Source organism: Tachypleus tridentatus, chromosome 6, assembly GCF_004210375.1.
Source record: "Tachypleus tridentatus isolate NWPU-2018 chromosome 6, ASM421037v1, whole genome shotgun sequence".
In the NCBI taxonomy this organism is placed as follows: domain Eukaryota; kingdom Metazoa; phylum Arthropoda; class Merostomata; order Xiphosura; family Limulidae; genus Tachypleus; species Tachypleus tridentatus.
Window position 1 is genome coordinate 137,414,397 of NC_134830.1, and position 18,837 is coordinate 137,433,233.

At 35.6% G+C, this 18,837-nt stretch overlaps 1 protein-coding gene and 1 long non-coding RNA gene across 8 annotated transcripts in view; one reads left to right on the forward strand and one right to left on the reverse strand.

Annotated features, from left to right (window-relative positions):
* LOC143253789 (uncharacterized) overlaps positions 1 to 14,115 on the forward strand; it is a 34,662-nt gene extending 20,547 nt beyond the window's left edge. The window contains exon 2 of the long non-coding RNA XR_013029847.1: positions 11,740 to 14,115. This is a non-coding gene — a long non-coding RNA (uncharacterized LOC143253789). The remainder of the gene's footprint in view (positions 1 to 11,739) is intronic.
* Positions 1 to 18,837, reverse strand: part of LOC143253788 (RNA-binding protein Musashi homolog Rbp6-like) — a 205,186-nt gene that overhangs the window by 52,368 nt on the left and 133,981 nt on the right. For all 7 annotated transcript variants that reach the window (XM_076508163.1, XM_076508161.1, XM_076508162.1 and 4 more), the window contains one exon: positions 8,185 to 8,233. In XM_076508163.1, the coding sequence (XP_076364278.1) occupies positions 8,185 to 8,233 (49 nt within the window). The remainder of the gene's footprint in view (positions 1 to 8,184; positions 8,234 to 18,837) is intronic.

An 18,837-nucleotide genomic window follows, 5' to 3' on the forward strand; every position in this document is an offset into this window, starting at 1 on the left:
AGTTCCGAGTTTCGGTTCTGAGTGAAATCAAGTTAATATATTTAAAGTCAATGAAATAATGTAAATTCATAGATCAAATTAAACGTTTCCCGTCACTGAGTACGGGTACTTTTAATAATTGTGAATTGATGTTTGGCTTGAGTGGGAAATTTGTATTTCTCATGGGTGAGATGGAATAAAACATAGACAGTATTATGTAACATGGGTTAAAAACAAATAGAAGTTACATATGAATGGGGAAGGCTCTTCGTTTTAGCCTCTGCATCTGTTACTGTTATGGCCCGGCGTGGTTAGGTGGTTAAGGCATTCGAGTCGTAATCCGAGGTTCGCGGATTTGAATCCCCGTCACACTAAACATGGTCGCCCTTTCAGCTGTAGGGGCGTTATAATGTGATGCTCAATCCTACTGTTCGTTAGATAAAGTGTAGCCCACGAGATGGCGGTGGGTGGTGATGACTAGCTAACTTCCCTCTAGCCTTACACTGCTAAATTAGGGACGGCTAGCGCAGAGATAGTCCTCGTGTCGCTTTGCGCGAAATTCAAAACCAAACCAAACTGTTACTGTGAAATAATGTATATTTATTGACGTTATTAGTCAACTAATAAATATTATTATACACGTTAAAATACTTATTAAAAGGCTCAGTTTTTATATAGTCCTTTTAAAAGTTATACCAGATTAGTTAAAACTGGAATTAACCCTAGAAAGGTATATTTTACATGAGAATGGACTAGATGTCTTAGAACTCGTGCACGGTTATCCACAGTTTCGAACTACTAGCAAAAGGGAAGGCAACCAGTCAACAATACCAGCCACCACAAGGACTTCGTTCTGTTCTTTGAACCGACTATTACACCTGAACGTGCTGAGTGTTTTACCGATCTCATGTCTCGAACCCTGAACCCTATGATCCGCAAAGCTAACCATCAATGAGCCTACAGTGTTCAGCAGTATTAAAAATAACCATCATGACACTTTTCTAAGAGAATGCAGTCTACACGTTTAATTTGTTTATGAAAAAAAAAAACTTTCAAGAAAATATATTACTAATGTCCCTAAACTATAAGATACGTATTTTGTAGATAATACTTAAAATAACTAGAAGAACGAATATGAACATTTGCGGTGGTTGATATTCAAAATGGTGGGCAGACGTTTCGAAGAGGAAACGTTGCAAAGCAGTGTTTAACGAGCTGACAGCAACCACAAAGACGTGAGAACGTAAGATTAATAGCTTTATATTGGAAGTTCACATCACAACAACCGAAGCGAGTTGCCTAATCTTTATAAATCGTTTATTTTTTTGCCCCCCTGAAAATGGCGGAAATGGATTAAGGCGTGGTTTCTCATCAATCTAATTCTTCTTTATGCCTGCTGATTCACTTGAACTTTCTCACGCTAGATGACGCTGCGAATAACGTACCAATATATTTACTTCTCGTTCTTATTACTACCTAACCCTGGTGTTATGTCATATTTATGTTAGAGGTTTATAGTAATCCAACACAACTTAACCCTGGTGTTATGCCATATTTATGTTAGAGGTTTATAGTAATCCAACACAACTAAACCCTGGTGTTATGTCATATTTATGTTAGAGGTTTATAGTAATTCAACACAACTTAACCCTGGTGTTATGTCATATTTATGTTAGGGGTTTATAGTAATCCAACACAACTTAACCCTGGTGTTATGTCATATTTATGTTAGAGGTTTATAGTAATCCAACACAACTTAGCCCTGGTGTTATGTCATATTTATGTTAAAGGTTTATAGTAATCCAACACAACTTAACCCTGGTGTTATGTCATATTTATGTTACAGGTCTATAGTAATCCAACACAACTTAACCCTGGTGTTATGTCATATTTATGTTACAGGTCTATAGTAATCCAACACAACTTAACCCTGGTGTTATGTCATATTTATGTTACAGGTCTATAGTAATCCAACACAACTTAGCCCTGGTGTTATGTCATATTTATGTTAGAGGTCTATAGTAATCCAACACAACTTAACCCTGGTGTTACGTCATATTTATGTTACAGGTCTATAGTAATCCAACACAACTTAACCCCAGTTTTATGTCATATTTATGTTACAGGTCTATAATAATCCAACACAACTTAACCCTTGTGTTATGTCATATTTATGTTAGAGGTCTAAAGTAATCCAACACAACTTAACCCTAGTGTTATGTCATATTTATGTTACAGGTCTATAGTAATCCAACACAACTTAGCCCTGGTGTTATGTCATATTTATGTTACAGATCTATAGCAATCCAACACAACTTAGCCCTGGTGTTATGTCATATTTATGTTAGAGGTCTATAGTAATCCAACACAACCCTAGTGTTATGTCATATTTATGTTAGAGGTCTATAGTAATCCAACACAACCCTAGTGTTATGTCATATTTATGTTACAGGTCTATAGTAATCCAACACAACTTAGCCCTGGTGTTATGTCATATTTATGTTAGAGGTCTATAGTAATCCAACACAACTTAATCCTAGTGTTATGTCATATTTATATTACAGGTCTATAGTAATCCAACACTTTAATTATTGATCTCTTTCTTTGCTTGAACTGTGTGTGAATTTGATATTTTATCAGTTAAAGACGGGTAATAAAATTCGCCTCGATTGCGACCGATATTTCTGGTGGAATAGGCCTTTAGATCCTCCGAAATTTTTTGAAGACATACTTATCAAACATAGCTACGTCATCTCTCTCCCACGTGTAACAAAGAGTAAGGATTGGGCTGCGATGACCAAGGACATTTGTCACCGTTTGTTTGTTTTACGTCAGATAGCAAGTTGCAGGAAGAAAGAAGGAAGGTAAAGGTTTATACTATCAGTCTGACGAGAGAAATTACATAGCACTACAGATCGACAACGTTGCTTAAGTTACTGCCCTTATATAAACTGCAGGTTACGGAATGAAGTCACTTTGAGTAGTAACATTTAATAATCACGCCATAAATGAAAAAGTAGTAATTAAAAAACAAAAACAGTTAGAGGTTAAACGCAATCCGTTTCTAGTTATAATGTTCTTGTTGTTGTTGTTTCTTTGTTGATAATCACAATGAACCATTTTGTGCTCTGCTCGTCGTGTCCAAACCAGATTTTTAGCTCAATAAGTATTCGGATTTATCATTAGGATATCGTACTTAGAACGCTAAAATCCGGCGTTAGATTCTTCGCAGTTGACGCAGCGGATAGCCTAGTGTGGCTTTGCTCTGAAACAAATTATAAAATAGTATTTCACATGATATATTTATATTTAAAATGTCACATTTGACGCAATAAAAGACACGTTGTTTTTCGTACTTTGCAATAGTTTTCATTTGGAAAGTTTCTAGATAGCACTTTTGATATTTTAAAGCGGAAGTTCATATTAGCCGGAAGTGACGAAAATTCATAACCTACAGTATAAATATTTTTATTTGTTTTTAAGCGCAAAACTACCCAATAAACTATCTGTGCTGTACCCAGCGCAGTCATCGAAACTACCCGCTGAGCCACCAGGCGGTGGACAACTACAAAATTTATAGTATACATTTATTTTTAGCACAAAGCTAAGCAATTTGCTCTTTGCGTCATTTCAATTGAAGGGAACCGAACCCCGGACTTGAGCGTTTTAACTTGGTAATATTGCCACTGAGCCAGTAAAGGACCATAAAGTATGCGTGAAAATAAAAAAGGCCGATTTTGTTTTCCAAAATTTGGAGATCTGTATCAATGTCTCTTCCCAGTAGTACAGTGGTAAGTGAGCGGATTTATAACACTAGGAACCGTGTTTCGATACCCTTGGTGGGCACAACACGGATAGCTCAATGTGTAGCTTTGCGCTTAACTTACAAACAAGTCTATATTACGGTGAGTTGGTTGACTCCATCAAACATTCGACATTGTCGAAAATCAATGCAAAAACCAATCGTAGTTCCGTTACCAACAACTTATTACTTATTAAAAGTATGTTACTTTTGTGCACATTATTGTCTTCAATAAATAAAAACATTGAAAAGTTTTGTTACTTGTGATATAAAGTACAGAGAAACAAAACATTATTTGCTCCCAACTTTATTCACTTTTTTATCTCATGTACATGTCTGTAAATATCAGCTATATCATAACGTTTGTTTGTTTGTTTAGAATTTTCGCGCAAACTACACGAGGGCTTTCTGAGCTAGCCGTCCATATTTTAGCAGTATAAGACTTGAGGGAAGGCAACTAGTCATTACCACCCACCACCAACTCTTGGGCTACTCCATTACCAACTAATAGTGGGATTAACCGTAATATTATAACGCCTTCACGGGCTGAAAAGGCGAGTATGTTTGGTGTGACGGGTCTTCGGACCCTCATATTACGATTCGAGCGCCTATTAGTTGGCCATGCCAGGCCCACCAATTTAATAATACCAGTTTTTGTCAGAATTTGTTTCTTGTTAAGCACAAAGCTACACAAGGAATTATACCAGCTGTACGGTGTACACAACGGATATTAATTATACTAGCAGTACGGTGTACACAACGGATATTAAAACCCATTTTTTTGCAGTTTCTTTTTTTTGTCAGAAATGATTAACTATTAGTTTTAAACACAGGACAAGAAATGTTCTGTGTTTTGAGATTCAAATCACCGCAACAAACGTTTCTCGGGTTTGACTACCCATCTCCCGCCAAAAAAAACCACAACATTTTCCTACTTTATTTTTATTCTTTTCCTTGTTTTGGTGACTATGCCTTTTACACATCGTCAAAGAATGATTACAGTTATACTTGTCATAATATATTAATTACTATTAGGCCTATTACATTTGACAAGATTACGAATGTGGTGTTTAAAAATGTAACAAGTCTCATAGAAAGAATATGAATTTGTTGCAGTCAAAGTAAACAAACAAAAAAACTAATAAATCGCTGATATATTTCAGAAATATGATTAAAAGATAAAATCTGACTTTTTTGGCGCAATGAAAAGTAAAATATTTAATACTGGTTAGAACCAACTCGTTTCATTAGGGTTAGTGTCCATGACTGTGATAGCTGTGTAACTTAAAACAGTCAACTATAAATAATAAGAATATTAAAAAAAAATTGCGTTTTTTTTTACTCTCAATATATCAGCACAATGTGCATGAAAAGAAATATTTCGATTACTTGAAAACTGTAAGAACGTGTTTCTTGGGTCCGAGCGCCTTAGAACACTCATGACCATGACCAAGAAGACCTTTCTAACCCTAACTTCAGACATGCAATCAAAGTCTTAAGCCAACTTTTAACCCAAAGTAACCAGAATGTTTTTTTCATGGACACCATTTTCCACATTCCTTCTTTCGAACTACCAGTGTTTTCTGTTCCTATATTTCATACTTAAATATATATAAAATTAATCGATTTGAGAAGAAAATATTATACGTAATGTAACTTATTTCAAACTGGTTCCGTTAAAGCTCTCTGATTTGGAGTAAGAAAAGAAAAGCATTTTTCATTTCCATCATACATCAGAAACAAAATGAAATATTGGATATTACAGAGAATCGATCTATGTTGGTTTTTTTTAAACAAAGTCAGCTACGTTACATTCACAAAACTATTCGTTTTAAGACTTTTAAAGTTTTTTGTTTTAAAGTGCTTGTAGGTGGTGCTCCTGTATTCCAAAACGGTTTTATTTGTTGTTACAAAAAACTACACGACGGGCTATCTGTGCTCTGCCCACCACAAGTATCGAAACCCGGTGTTTAGTGTTCCTGCTGAACTAGTAGCGGGTCAGACAGATGATTCTGTAGCTGAACTTTACTACGTTGAAGAAGTGACATTTTTTTCGTACTGTCATATTCTGACCACGTTAGCGCAGTTTCACCACACTATTATATTATAATCACATTAGTGCAGTCATCTCGTATTATCACGTTCTAACCACATTAGCGTAGCTTCACCGTACTATCATGTTCTAACCATATTAACGTAACATCACCGTATTATCATGCTCAAACCACATTAGCACAGCCACCCTGTACTATCATGCTCTAACCACATTAGTACAGCCATCCTGTACTATCATGTTGTAACCACATTAGTACAGCCACCCTGTACTATCATGCTCTAACCTCATTAGTACAGCCATCCTGTACTATCATGTTGTAACCACATTAGTACAGCCACCCTGTAGTATCATGCTCTAACCACATTAGTACAGCCACCCTGTAGTATCATGTTCTAACCACATTAGTTCAGCAACCCTGTAGTATCATGCTCTAACCACATTAGTACAGCCACCCTGTAGTATCATGCTCTAACCACATTAGTACAGCCACCCTGTAGTATCATGCTCTAACCACATTAGTACAGCCGCCCTGTAGTATCATGTTCTAACCACATTAGTACAGCAACCCTGTAGTATCATGTTCTAACCACATTAGTACAGCCACCCTGTAGTATCATGCTCTAACCACATTAGTACAGCCACCCTGTAGTATCATGTTCTAACCACATTAGTACAGCAACCCTGTAGTATCATGTTCTAACCACATTAGTACAGCCACCCTGTAGTATCATGTTCTAACCACATTAGTCAAAGTGACAATGATTTATACGATATCCATATAGCCATCGCTTGTAAGTGAATAGGCCCTCGTAATTCTCTTTCTCTTGCTAAGCAATGAAGTTAACGATTCTGCGTACATCGGTGACTGCCACTATAAGCAGGATTTACATGGTTGTTAGTCTTAGGTTTACACGCCCATTACGACCTAGCACGAACACAGATAACAACGGAAACTCTAGTGGCGGTCGGACACTCACTTTGCTGTAGGAGATAACGATTTTTGCGCTATAGAATACAGCCGCAAGCACGGGTTAGTTAGCACACTGAAGTCACTGCCAAAAAAAGGGCTTAACACTTATCTTGAAACTATAAATATGTGAAACAGTAAATAACGACAATTCACTACGGTTGCTTAGCAACAACAACTGGGTCTATCGAACAATAAGCCGCACTCTTCCATGAACGTATGGAAGACGTAAACTAAGAAAATATATCGAAAAGATGAAATTTAAGATCGAAAAAAAAAAAACATTTTCCCGTCCTGTCTAGTTATTCCACTGTTGATTCGTTGTCAGAAATATTTACATTTTATGAAGTGGATGACGTTTCGGTCTCTGTACTCAGGCCTAGGCCCGGTAACACTTTACATTGCTGTCTCCTAGTGGCAGAGCGGTATGACTGCGGACTTACAGCACTAGAAACTGGGTTTCGATACCATTGTGCAGCTTCGTGCTTAACTTCAAACAACCAATGCCTCACATTCCGTACAAACTTGAAATACAGCACGCAGCAATTCGACCACAACAGCCCTAAAACAAGGTTTAAAGGTATCGGACCCTCTACATTCAAAACCAGCTTGGGTTAAAAATTACAGATTTTTGTTTCTTTAATTTCGTCTAAAGCAACACAATGACTTTATACACTAGTAATTCCTAATTTAGCTGTGTAAGTCTAGAGGAAAGGCAGCTAGTCATCACCACCCACCACCAACTCTTGAGCTACTCTTTTTACCAACAAACAGTGCGATTGACTGCCACACTATAACGTCCCTATGGCATGTTTGGTATGACGGGAATTTGAACCCCCGCGGTCTTCAGATTGCGAGTCGAGCGTCCTAACCACTAAGCCTATGTAGGCTGAATTTAAAAGCGATGGACTAGAGGGAAGGCAGATAGTAAGCACTACTCACTGCCAATTCTTGGGGTACTCTTTACCAACGAAGAGTTGTATTTACCGTCACATTATAATGTCCCTAGGGTAACATATCTGATGACAAGATTCGAACACGCGACCCGCATGTTGCGATTCAAGCGCCCTGACTACCAGAACAAAAAATAACAGACTTTGTTTCTTTTATACGGTTCTAGCTCTTCAAACAATTTCCATTAAAACAATAAAGTCTACTGTGGTAAACAGAAACCACAGTGGCTTTGCTCTAAAAACAAAACAAAACAAAACACAAATAAACGCATTAAAACTGGTTTTTCAAAACTGTTTTGGTCTTTGAAAAAAAAATCAACCCAATATATATATATATATATACATATACAGTTCTTATATAACGTAACAGGAAATTATTTAGTTTATCGCCACAAAGAAATAGAATAAGAATTATAAATATTCTTACCTCGATGCCGGTTAGTCTGTTTGTCAAACATAAGCATTGCGTCTTCAATCTGGGAGAAAGTAGTATACATATATAAATATACGAGATTTCTAATAACACATCTGAACATAAAATATTTTAGTTAAGTTTATGGAATACTTTGTTTTTTTCTCTGTAACTTTCGTATTCAAATTAATTAGATGAACCTAAGAAGATGTCGACAGAATTGGTATATATTGTGTTAGAAACATTATTAGTGAAGTGAAGGGAAAGACGTTGGTGATAAATGAGTCATACACGTTCAAGTGAAGATCTCGCCGAGATAAGGAAAAAAAAACAAAAAACGGCACTTCGAGCATCTTTCAGAGCACAAAGAAATCGACATCATAATAACATTAAAATTTAGAAGCCACGAGCATTTGGAGAGAGAGCAATTATAAATATTTAATTAACAACGATAAAAAGTGACTCGTAACGAGTTTAGTATTCATTATATATATATTCGAGGATTTTGAATATTCAAATAGATTTTTGCGTCAAATAAATAACCAAGTTGATACACAGAAGATGTGGTGAAGTTTATGGTTTGGTTTGTTTTGAATTTGGCGCAAAGCTACTCGAGGGCTATCTGTGTTAGCCATCCCTAATTTCACTGTGCTAGACTAGAGGGAAGGCAGCTTGTCATCGCCATCCACCGCCAATTCTTGGGCTACTCTTTTGCCAACGAATAATGGGATTGGCCGTACCATTATAACGTCCCCACGGCTGAAAGGGCGAGCATGTTTATTGTGACAGGGATTCGAACCCGCGACCCTCGGATAACGAGTCGAGTGCCTTAACCACCTGGCTATGCCGGGCCATGAGAAGTTTAATAACTCTCTTGTTCTATGTCTGCATGTGCAGAAATACCAGCGAGTTTTTTAAATTGATTTTCAAAGAGAAACAGTATTTTTGTGTAACGTGGGCAAAATGGCCAATCAAAATTCTCGAGGTTTAGACATAGCCGCCCCTAATTTTGAAACGCTGACCAGTAAACAATAAACACGACTACTTGCGACTGGTTAGCACTTTTGTAATATTTTCACAGCTACAAGTGTGTGCCATGTTCAGTGTTGCATCGTGGACTCGAGCCCTGGACCTTCCCATCTGCAGCCTTGCACGCTAACCACAAGGCCATGACCCGCACGAGCGCCGCGTGCTTCAAATTTTAATACAGTAAATTCATTTCCAGAACCTAATAAAAACGATATGTGATAGTATGTTTTTACGTTTTGCTCCTAATCAAGCCTTGTTACGCACTCAACGGCCACCCTGATAATACAATTTTCTCAATTTAAAGTCATTTTTATGATACAACACCGTTTAGATCTATGGCTCAACAGTTTCTCTTCTGTGTAATGCTCAGAAGATACTGTGTATTTTCAATGAAAAAAGCCAGTTTTATAAAGCATCAACACGTACAGAATTATCTGCAAACCCTTGTTCTTATTTCACGGGGTAATTAATAAAGTAGAACTCCCCTGACAGGGCATTGAAAACACACCAATCCGGACGAATGTTAAAGTTGATGTCAAGTTAAGACGTCAGTGGCAACGTGGGAGACAATGATGGCCTAATTGTATTAGGTTAGTGCCTATTTAAATACAGTATAATATATTATAAAACACCTAACAGTAAAATTCGGTTACTTTACCTCATTTTGTCCATTAGTATGATAATGTAGCTCAAAGTTAGGCTAATTTAACGAGTCGTCAAGGAAATTTTCACTTGAATTACGATCAATAATCAACTGAAACTGACCAATGTCCAGCCGTTTTACTTGTGTATAAAATTGTTGAAAATAATCTTAACATAACGTGTATGGAAGAAATGTAATGAAACGTTGCGAGAAAAATGCTTATGTAACAAGGAATAATTATCTAATCAAAATTAGTGTCTAAAAATAAGCCAACAGAAAGTGACAGGTTGGGTAATGTTATGTGTTAATAAATGAAGACAATTTTATCAGTCACACTGCTGTTGGGCCAGTTGCTTTACTATAAAACTAAGTTTCTTACTAGTACCGTTTATCCTATATATCAGTCCCATCACTGTTGGGGCAGTTGCTTTACTATAAAACCAGTCTTTCTTATGGTCCATGTTTATCTTAAAAGAACCACATTTTTGTCTGGTAGAAAATGAAGAATTAATAATTTGTTCTTCTGTTTATATATACTGTTGTTGTTCACTCACCGCTCGTTTGTTAATATTTGCATATATTGCTGACACGAGAAAGCACTGAATCCAGAAGTTCAAAGTAATGACAACTTATTAAGGTGTTGTAACATTTGCTCTGAATAAGGTTATTTATGTATCGGTAAAGCAATATTCCGAATATTTAGTTTGTTTCTCATAATTAAATAAACTAAAACATATTAATACGTACAACCAAATGTCCACAAAATGAAGCTGTAAGAACACTTTATAAAACTAATCTAGTGAAACATATTGTATACAGTTTGTGAAATACGTTACGCTTTCCATTCTGTAAACAAATAATCTAGGAACAAAATTCAATTTACCAATGCAAGCAAATGGCGGTGTTTTTGTCAGTCTGGTCAAAGGAACATAAAAAGATAAGCATATCAATGAACATATACAACAAGAAAATTCGCTATTACTCAGCTGACATTGTAGAGAGGCCCAGCATAGTTAGGTGGTTAGAGGGCGTTCGACTTGAAATTCGAGGGTCGCGGGTTCGAATCTCCGACACATCAATCATGCTCGCTCTTTCAACCTTGGGGGCGTTATAATATTACAATCAATCCCACTATTCGTTGGTAAAAGTGTAGCCCAAGAGTTGGTGATGAGTAGCTGCCTTCCCTCTTGTCTTACATTGTTAAATTAGGAAGATGACTAGCGCAGATAGCCCTCGTAGAGCTTTGAGCGAAATTAAAAAAATAAACAATGGAAGAGACGTTGTGGAAATAATGATATATTTTCTCGTTTCACGACATATATAAACTCATATCACTTTAGATTTCTGTTTGAAAAAAAATCACCACCAACGACAAAAAGTGGGAATGGGGGATAAACTGTGCAACATCTTGCCCAGGGTGGGTATATAACAAGAAATTTTCATTTACTGGATGAGCACAGCTTTTTTTGTTTTATTTCAGAATACTGAAAAAAACAAACAAACAAATAATTGTTTTTGAATTTCGCACAAAGCTACTCGAGGGCTATCTGTGCTAGCCGTCCCTAATTTAGCAGTGTAAGACTAGAGGGAAGGCAGCTAGTCATCACCAACCACCGCCAACTCTTGGGCTACTCTTTTACCAACTAATAGTGGGATTCAACGTCACACTATATCGCCCCCACGGCTGAAAGGGCGAGCATGTTTGGCGCGACGGGGATGCGAACCCGCGACCCTCAAATTACGAGTCGCACGCCTTAACACGCTTGGCCATGCCGGGCCAACAAACAAATAAATGGCATTTATAATACACAAAAGGGACCATACATAGTGGTCACTCCTTTTTAAGTTAAATTGATTTGAATTAGCAATTTATGAGCTTTTTTGTGATTTATGAATAGGTACTGCAAAACTGGTGAAACAACAGAAAGAGGCGAGTTGTTGTTGTTTTTTGTGAGAAGTGTTCGGTTTGTTCCGTGGTTGCTGGATATGGAGCCCTGATACGTCTATTCCAAGAACATTTGAATTTCTCAAATCCACGCCACTGATTGCCTTCTTTCGTTCTGAAACGGACGTCAAAGCACGAGGGACTTAAAAGAGGTCCAGGAGAAAAGCAACATTACTAAGATGAATGCTGTTGTGTAACATTGTTTCGAACTTCTATGGAAATGAATTGCTTTTATTATAGGCGACAAGGATCTTCATGTATCAGAAGAAAAAAAAAATCTGTTTAAACAGTGCAAAGATGAAGTAAAGAAATTACTGAATATAAACTCAATTGTTATATATGTATGTATGTGTGTGTTCATCATGTGAAAACAAATCTTTCACCTAAGCCTCACGCTGATGTTTCATTTTACTATTCCTTCCGCACGTGGTTAAATCGTACGAGAACGGTGATTTGAGTGACTTTTTCTGCTATTAAACACGTTACATCAACATAACAGAGGCGCCAATAGATATTTACATCTATTTATTATGAATCTCGTTTCTCTTACATCTCTTTCTGAATCTGATTTGCTGGGTTTCTACGAACTCGGCCATTATGCTTTATTTTCGTCCTCCACGTGCTGAAAATTGACATAAAGAACAATACGCACATATGATGAGAAGCTTTGTCCTTTTACGAGAACAATTTACTGTTCCCTAGTGGGAATGCAAAAATAAAACAAATAAATAAATTGAGCAAGTGAATATAAATATAGCCTTTGAGGGGAATAGATGTATCGTGTGTTGTGTATATATGTATTTTTAATACATGGAAAGACAATTCACAAATGTTAATGTCAGTAAGGATTTCTTCTACCAAACCAAACACACGCATACGTCATTATATACATCAAATACGATTTCAGGAATTTGCCATTATATATTTATTTACATATACTATTTTAAGAGTTTATGATTTTATGTTATAAGCCAAGCTTAGTTCCGGATTCATGCAATAGCTGATGAGACTGCAGTCACGGGGACTTCACCAACCTTGAAATACTGTTAAAAAAGATACACATGAAATTTTATCAAAGGGCCATTAAAAATAAATTGTACCCCAGGTTGAGAGTACCCTTAAACAAGCTTTTTGTTAGGCCTACATGAGACGAAATTCATCTTGCTAGTACCAAACCAGTTAGGTTAACAATAATCTAAAATTAGGCCTAGCCGATTAAATTACAAATTCTTAAAAAAAACAAAAACAAACAGTATAACAAAATATAACCTTTCAGGTAAATTAGTTGATTTTACAATTTAAATAATGGTGTTTGATTCTTCAAATGTTTATTTTAAAGCAATCAATGCAATATAATATGTTCAGTATTAAAATGATTATGCTTGAGATTCACATGCGTTATATTTTTAAGCGTTTCTACGCATTTAGGCTTAAGTAAAGGGAAGCAGCTTTCCTGCTTATAGTTGTTAACTGTCATGTTTGAGTAATTAGATGATCTATGACTTCTGATGACACACAGGTCAGTTACAATTTCAAAAGTCTCTCTTTGCACTTCCCTTCTGTAGATTTTTTTTTTAACACGTATAACCGAAACATTGTGAAATAAAGGTTAAAGGCCATCCTATTATTCAAGTAAGGATGTAACACAAAATAATCTACATTTTTGGGATTCTAGACAGCACTACTGACAAACGCATCATACAATTGTACTAAACCACTTTTCTATATATTATCTAAAAATATTTATTAATAATATTAAAAACCTGTCGAATAAGCTTTACAGTATTGTGACGCACGTTGTTAATATTAGTTCTTGTTTGGGCTGACTTATATCTGTTGTAAGAAATTATTTTTCGTAAGGAATAAAACATTATCGCATGAAACAAATATATCATCATAAATAACTTAAGTTATCACACGCTGTAATACTAGAATAAATTAATATTTTAAAATAAAGATGATCTCGTACGCTGAGAGTTCGTCTGGAAGATCTATGAACATATTTCGTAATCGTTTGAGTAAATGAAAAGATGTCAGGATTTGAAAGAGTCTTAAAACCTATAAAAAGAAGGTGTGTATTGTGTCTAATGATTTATGGGTTTTGTTCTGTCAGCTAGAAAGTTGTTTCCACCAGATAACGGAAACCAATTTTGTACTCGAAAAGGAAGATGGAAGTATATATTCCTTAAGGGCACACATTTCAGACATCCCGGGGGCAAAAATCTTACTTAATTTTTAAGACCCTTACTTTTGAATAATGAAATCTTGGTACGAACATCATCTAGAACTTAAGGTCGAAATTTAAAAAAAGGCCCGGAACAAAAATATAATGACTCACATCTCAATTTTGAAGTAAAAATATTATTCATTTTGAGAATTAAATTAATAAATACAGAAACAAATTGCCCTCGGATTTTTTTATACAAAGTAACTATTAGTTAAATTATTAAATACTATTAACCTTAAGGTTTCTTATAACCTGTAATTCTCAATTAAACTTTAAACATTAATATTAAGATTTATTATAACGTATTATCCTTAATTAAAAAGTTAAATAATATTAACCTTAAGGTTAAAATACTGAATTACATTGATTTTAAGGTTTCTTATGTCATCCTTAATTAGAATATTAAATAACATTAAGGTTTCTCATAACATGTCACCCTTAATTAGAATATTAAATAGCATTAAGGTTTCTTACAACATGCCATCCTTAATTAGAATATTAAATAACATTAAGGTTTCTTATAATATGTCATCCTTAATTAAAATATTAAATAACATTAATGTTTCTTATAATATGTCGTCCTTAATTAGAATATTAAATAACATTAATGTTTCTTATAATATGTCGTCCTTAATTAAAATATTAAATAACATTAATGTTTCTTATAACATGTCATCCTTAATTAGAATATTAAATAACATTAATGTTTCTTATAACATGTCATCCTTAATTAGCATATTAAATGACATTAATGTTTCTTATAACATGTCATCCTTAATTAGAATATTAAAGTTTTTGATAATGTATAATTTTTAGTATTAAAATATAAAACAAAACTAACCTAATGTTTTTGTTGTTTCTAATATGTAATTGTATTCCTTACATTATGAAATAAGGTTAACTTTAAGTTTTCTTATATGTACGTTTCATTAGAATATAATCTGAAGCACATTATAGACACATCTCTACAGTTCTTTTAGCATGCTGATTGTACTTTATCTTTGTTACAGAAGATATTAAAACACATGAATAACAAATCATGTAAATAATTTGAATACTAATAATTGTTACGGATAAATAAATGGGATTTGTAACAGTATGTATTGGGCGTTTGTTTTAACGTTTGTGACGTAGGAAATATCTTCTTATTTGTTGACACCCAATTGAATTATTGTTGTAAATCCAATTTATTTCACTTGATTTATTAAGATTCATCAAGCTATATTGTGGAAAGAAAATAAAACTGTTTACAGTTAAATATTCTCAGAGAAAATATTGTTAAAATGAGTACAAACGCATCCTTTGGCTCAAGTGAACACACAAACCTGAAGTTTCTTTATTTAGCGTCTGCTGAACTAAATACTCCGTTACTTAACTTTGCATCCAGAAAACGTGAAACAACTTTTATTACTTAACACTTGCCACACGCCAATAGACATGAATCCATAAGCTGTTTAATGTACAATGTACAACAGCAGAAATAAAAGATTCCAAGTTACAGTTCAATGCTCGTTATTAAACAGAGCTAGTGATATAAACCGAAGTAACTTTAGTTACTGTTTGTTTGTTTTTTAATTTCGCGCAAAGCTACAAGAAGACTATCTGCGCTAGCCGTCCCTAATTTAGCAGTGTGTAACAAGAGGGAAGGCAGCTAGTCATCACTACCCATCACCAACTCTTGGGCTACTCATTTATCAACGAATAGTGGGATTGGCCGTCACATTATAATGCCCCCACAGCTGAAAGGATGAGCATGTTTGATATGATGAAGATTCGAACCCACGTCCCTCAGATTACGAGTCGAGCACCTTAACCACCCGGCCATGCCGGGCCTCTGTAGCTACTGATACGCAGATCGGTAGCATTTGAATGACTGGCGAGATTTGATTTTCTTAAAATTAGATTTACTTTATTTATGTATCTCGTCGACTATTATGGCCTATTTTATTTAACATCCAACAGATAAGACTACTAGATGTAAGGATTTAGAGAATGAATTCGAATTAGTGAAGTTCTGGTGATAAAAAGTTGCTAAGCCTATGGAAACAAGGCTTAAAGAATACAAAAAACAACAACATGCGAAACGAGAATATCCAGTAATAAATGATCCAACTTTCCTATATTTCCTGTAACGTTTCAACCCATTAAGATACACTGTAGCTTAGCGTTAAGTTCTCCAAAATAACCACTTCCTTTGAGATTTTGTCTGTTTTCTGTTGTTTTTTTCCCTGACGTTTCCGCCTACTTTGGCCATGATGGAAACCTCTCTTGAGAGACCTTAATGGTAAGCCAATACAGAGAGCTGAAGTGTTCAGATAGTGGGAAGGAAGGCTTTACTCCAAGATGGTCCTTATCTCGAGTTCTTTTGGTTCTGTACACAGCCCAACAAGCAGAAATAACCACAGTAACGAACTTCACAAGTTAACTCTTTCACAACAGAGGAATGTAGAAGGTGTAGAGGTGGAAGTTTTAAAGACGCTGTGAGAGTTTCGAACGAAAGATTTCTTGGAAAATAATACAAACTAATTCTAAAGTCTTGAAAAAATTAGTTATTTATTCTTAGTGATTATAGTTACGTTAGTCAGTTTTTTGAAATTCGCGCAAAGTTACACTAGGGCGATCTGCGCAAGCCGTCCCTAATTTAGCAGTGAAAGACTAAAGGGAAAGCAATTAGTCATCACCACCCACCGCCAACTGTTGAGCTACTCTTTTACCACTTTTTACTGAAGTGGGATTGACCGTACATTATAACGCCCCCACGGCTGAAAGGGCGAGCACATTTGATATAATGAGGATTCGAACCCACGACCTAATGGGTTACAAATCGACCGCCTCCTAACCACCTGGTCATGCCGCGCCCAGATACGTTAGTACACAAGGTACGTGTGTATATTTGATTTTCAGTTGCTAACGTGGAGAAGTATAAGAAAAAAAAAAAACAAACAAAAACTAGTATTAAGGCTTTACTAACTGGTTTAAAAGTTACACTACACCACAGTGAGGAACCTGATTAAGGTTGATATCCATTTTATTTTTGGAATAAGCAAACTGATTTAAAAAAAGCCCTCTTGTGGCTCAGCGGTAAGTTCGCAGGCTTATAACACTAAGAACCGGTTTTCGATAGCAGTGGCGGGCACATAACAGAAAACCCATTGTGTAGCTTTGTGCCTAACTACAAATACAGCTTATATTTGTATTCCATGAACTACTAACACTAACTTTGCCCGTATAGTAAATGTTCTTATTATTAGCTCTCATCTGCAAGAAGAAAGAGAATCAATAACAAAAATATTTAGTATTAAAAGTTACTAAAAACTGTTAAATGGATTTACATCTTATTCAAATATTTGGAAAATAATTTCACACGGAAGTTCAGAACGTGGGGTGTTCTTACGATTGATTTTCTCCTACTTCTTTCAAACTGTTTTATTTGTTTGTAGTTTGCGCAAAGCTACTCGAAGGCTATCTGCGCTAGCCGTCCCTAATTTAGCAATGTAAGATTAGAGGGAAGGCAGCTAGTCATCACCACCTACCGCCAACTCTTAGGCTACTCTTTTACCAACGAATAGTGGAAATGACCGTCACATTATAACGCCCCCACGGCCGAAAGGGCGAGCATATTTGGTGTGACGGGGATTCAAAAGCGGAACCTTTAAATTACGAGTCGAGTATCTTAACCCCCTGGCCATGCCGGGCCCTATTTGTTCGTAGTAAATCAACGTAATGTTGTACGTTCTTCCAATCTTAGAAGAAAGAGTGGCGTCACAAGAAACACACGAGCAATATATAAACCGTTAAACAAAGTTAACTGTTTGTTTGTTTGTTTGTTTGAAAACTTCCAGCTACTCTTATTTGTGGAAAAAGTAAAATAAGCGTACCCCTGGCAATAAAGTGCGGATCGAGTTTTTGAGACAACGGATTTCGAACCTTGAGTCTTCTTATTTTTAGATCCGAATGAGAAATGCCCGCAAGTGAGATATAACACTTAATATGAAATAGATTCAGAAGAGTTAAAACTGAAATTCTAAGAGTTAAAGACATGGGGGGTCGTTAACGATAGTGTAATCTGGAGCTAAGCCTGATAGGAGGGCACACCATTACATCTTCATAAAGTTAGTGCTAACGAGCTATTGCATTCTTGTTCGTTATGGTTAAAATTATCACTTGTACATATTTTATGACAACGTTCGAGAAAATTCATGATGACAAGAAACCCATTTGAAGTGAATATGTATTCCAGTGACGGCTGGTATGGGTATTAAAACTTTAAATAAAATACAAACCAATGTTTCGACCTTCTTAGATCATTATTAGGTTAACAACAACAAAATAAAATACAAAACAATGTTTCGACCTTCTTAGATCATTATTAGGTTAACAACAACAAAATAAAAACAAAACGCCATCAGTCTTTAGAATATGCTCGATAAAACTGACACACATTCGGTTTGTTTTTTAAGCGCAAAACTACACAATGGGTTATCTACGGGTATTGAAGCCTGATATTTAGCGTTTTAGGGCCGCAAAGTAATCGCCGATTCACCGAGAGAGCACACATTTGGTGACGAGGTTTACTAGAAGTATTATTTATCAGCATTTCGTAAACGAAGGTTTGTTCGTTTCAGAGCAAAGCTACACTGGGCTACCTGTTCTGTCCACAGCGGGTAATCGAAGCTCGAATTTTACCGTTGTAAATCCGTAAACATACCGCTGTCCTACTGGTTAACTGGAGGAAAGTGGAACAAAAGTTAGGTTTATTTTAACCTTCAGGCTGATATAAAGGTTTGTGTTTAGTACTAATTTGTTTATTAATATAATATTGAA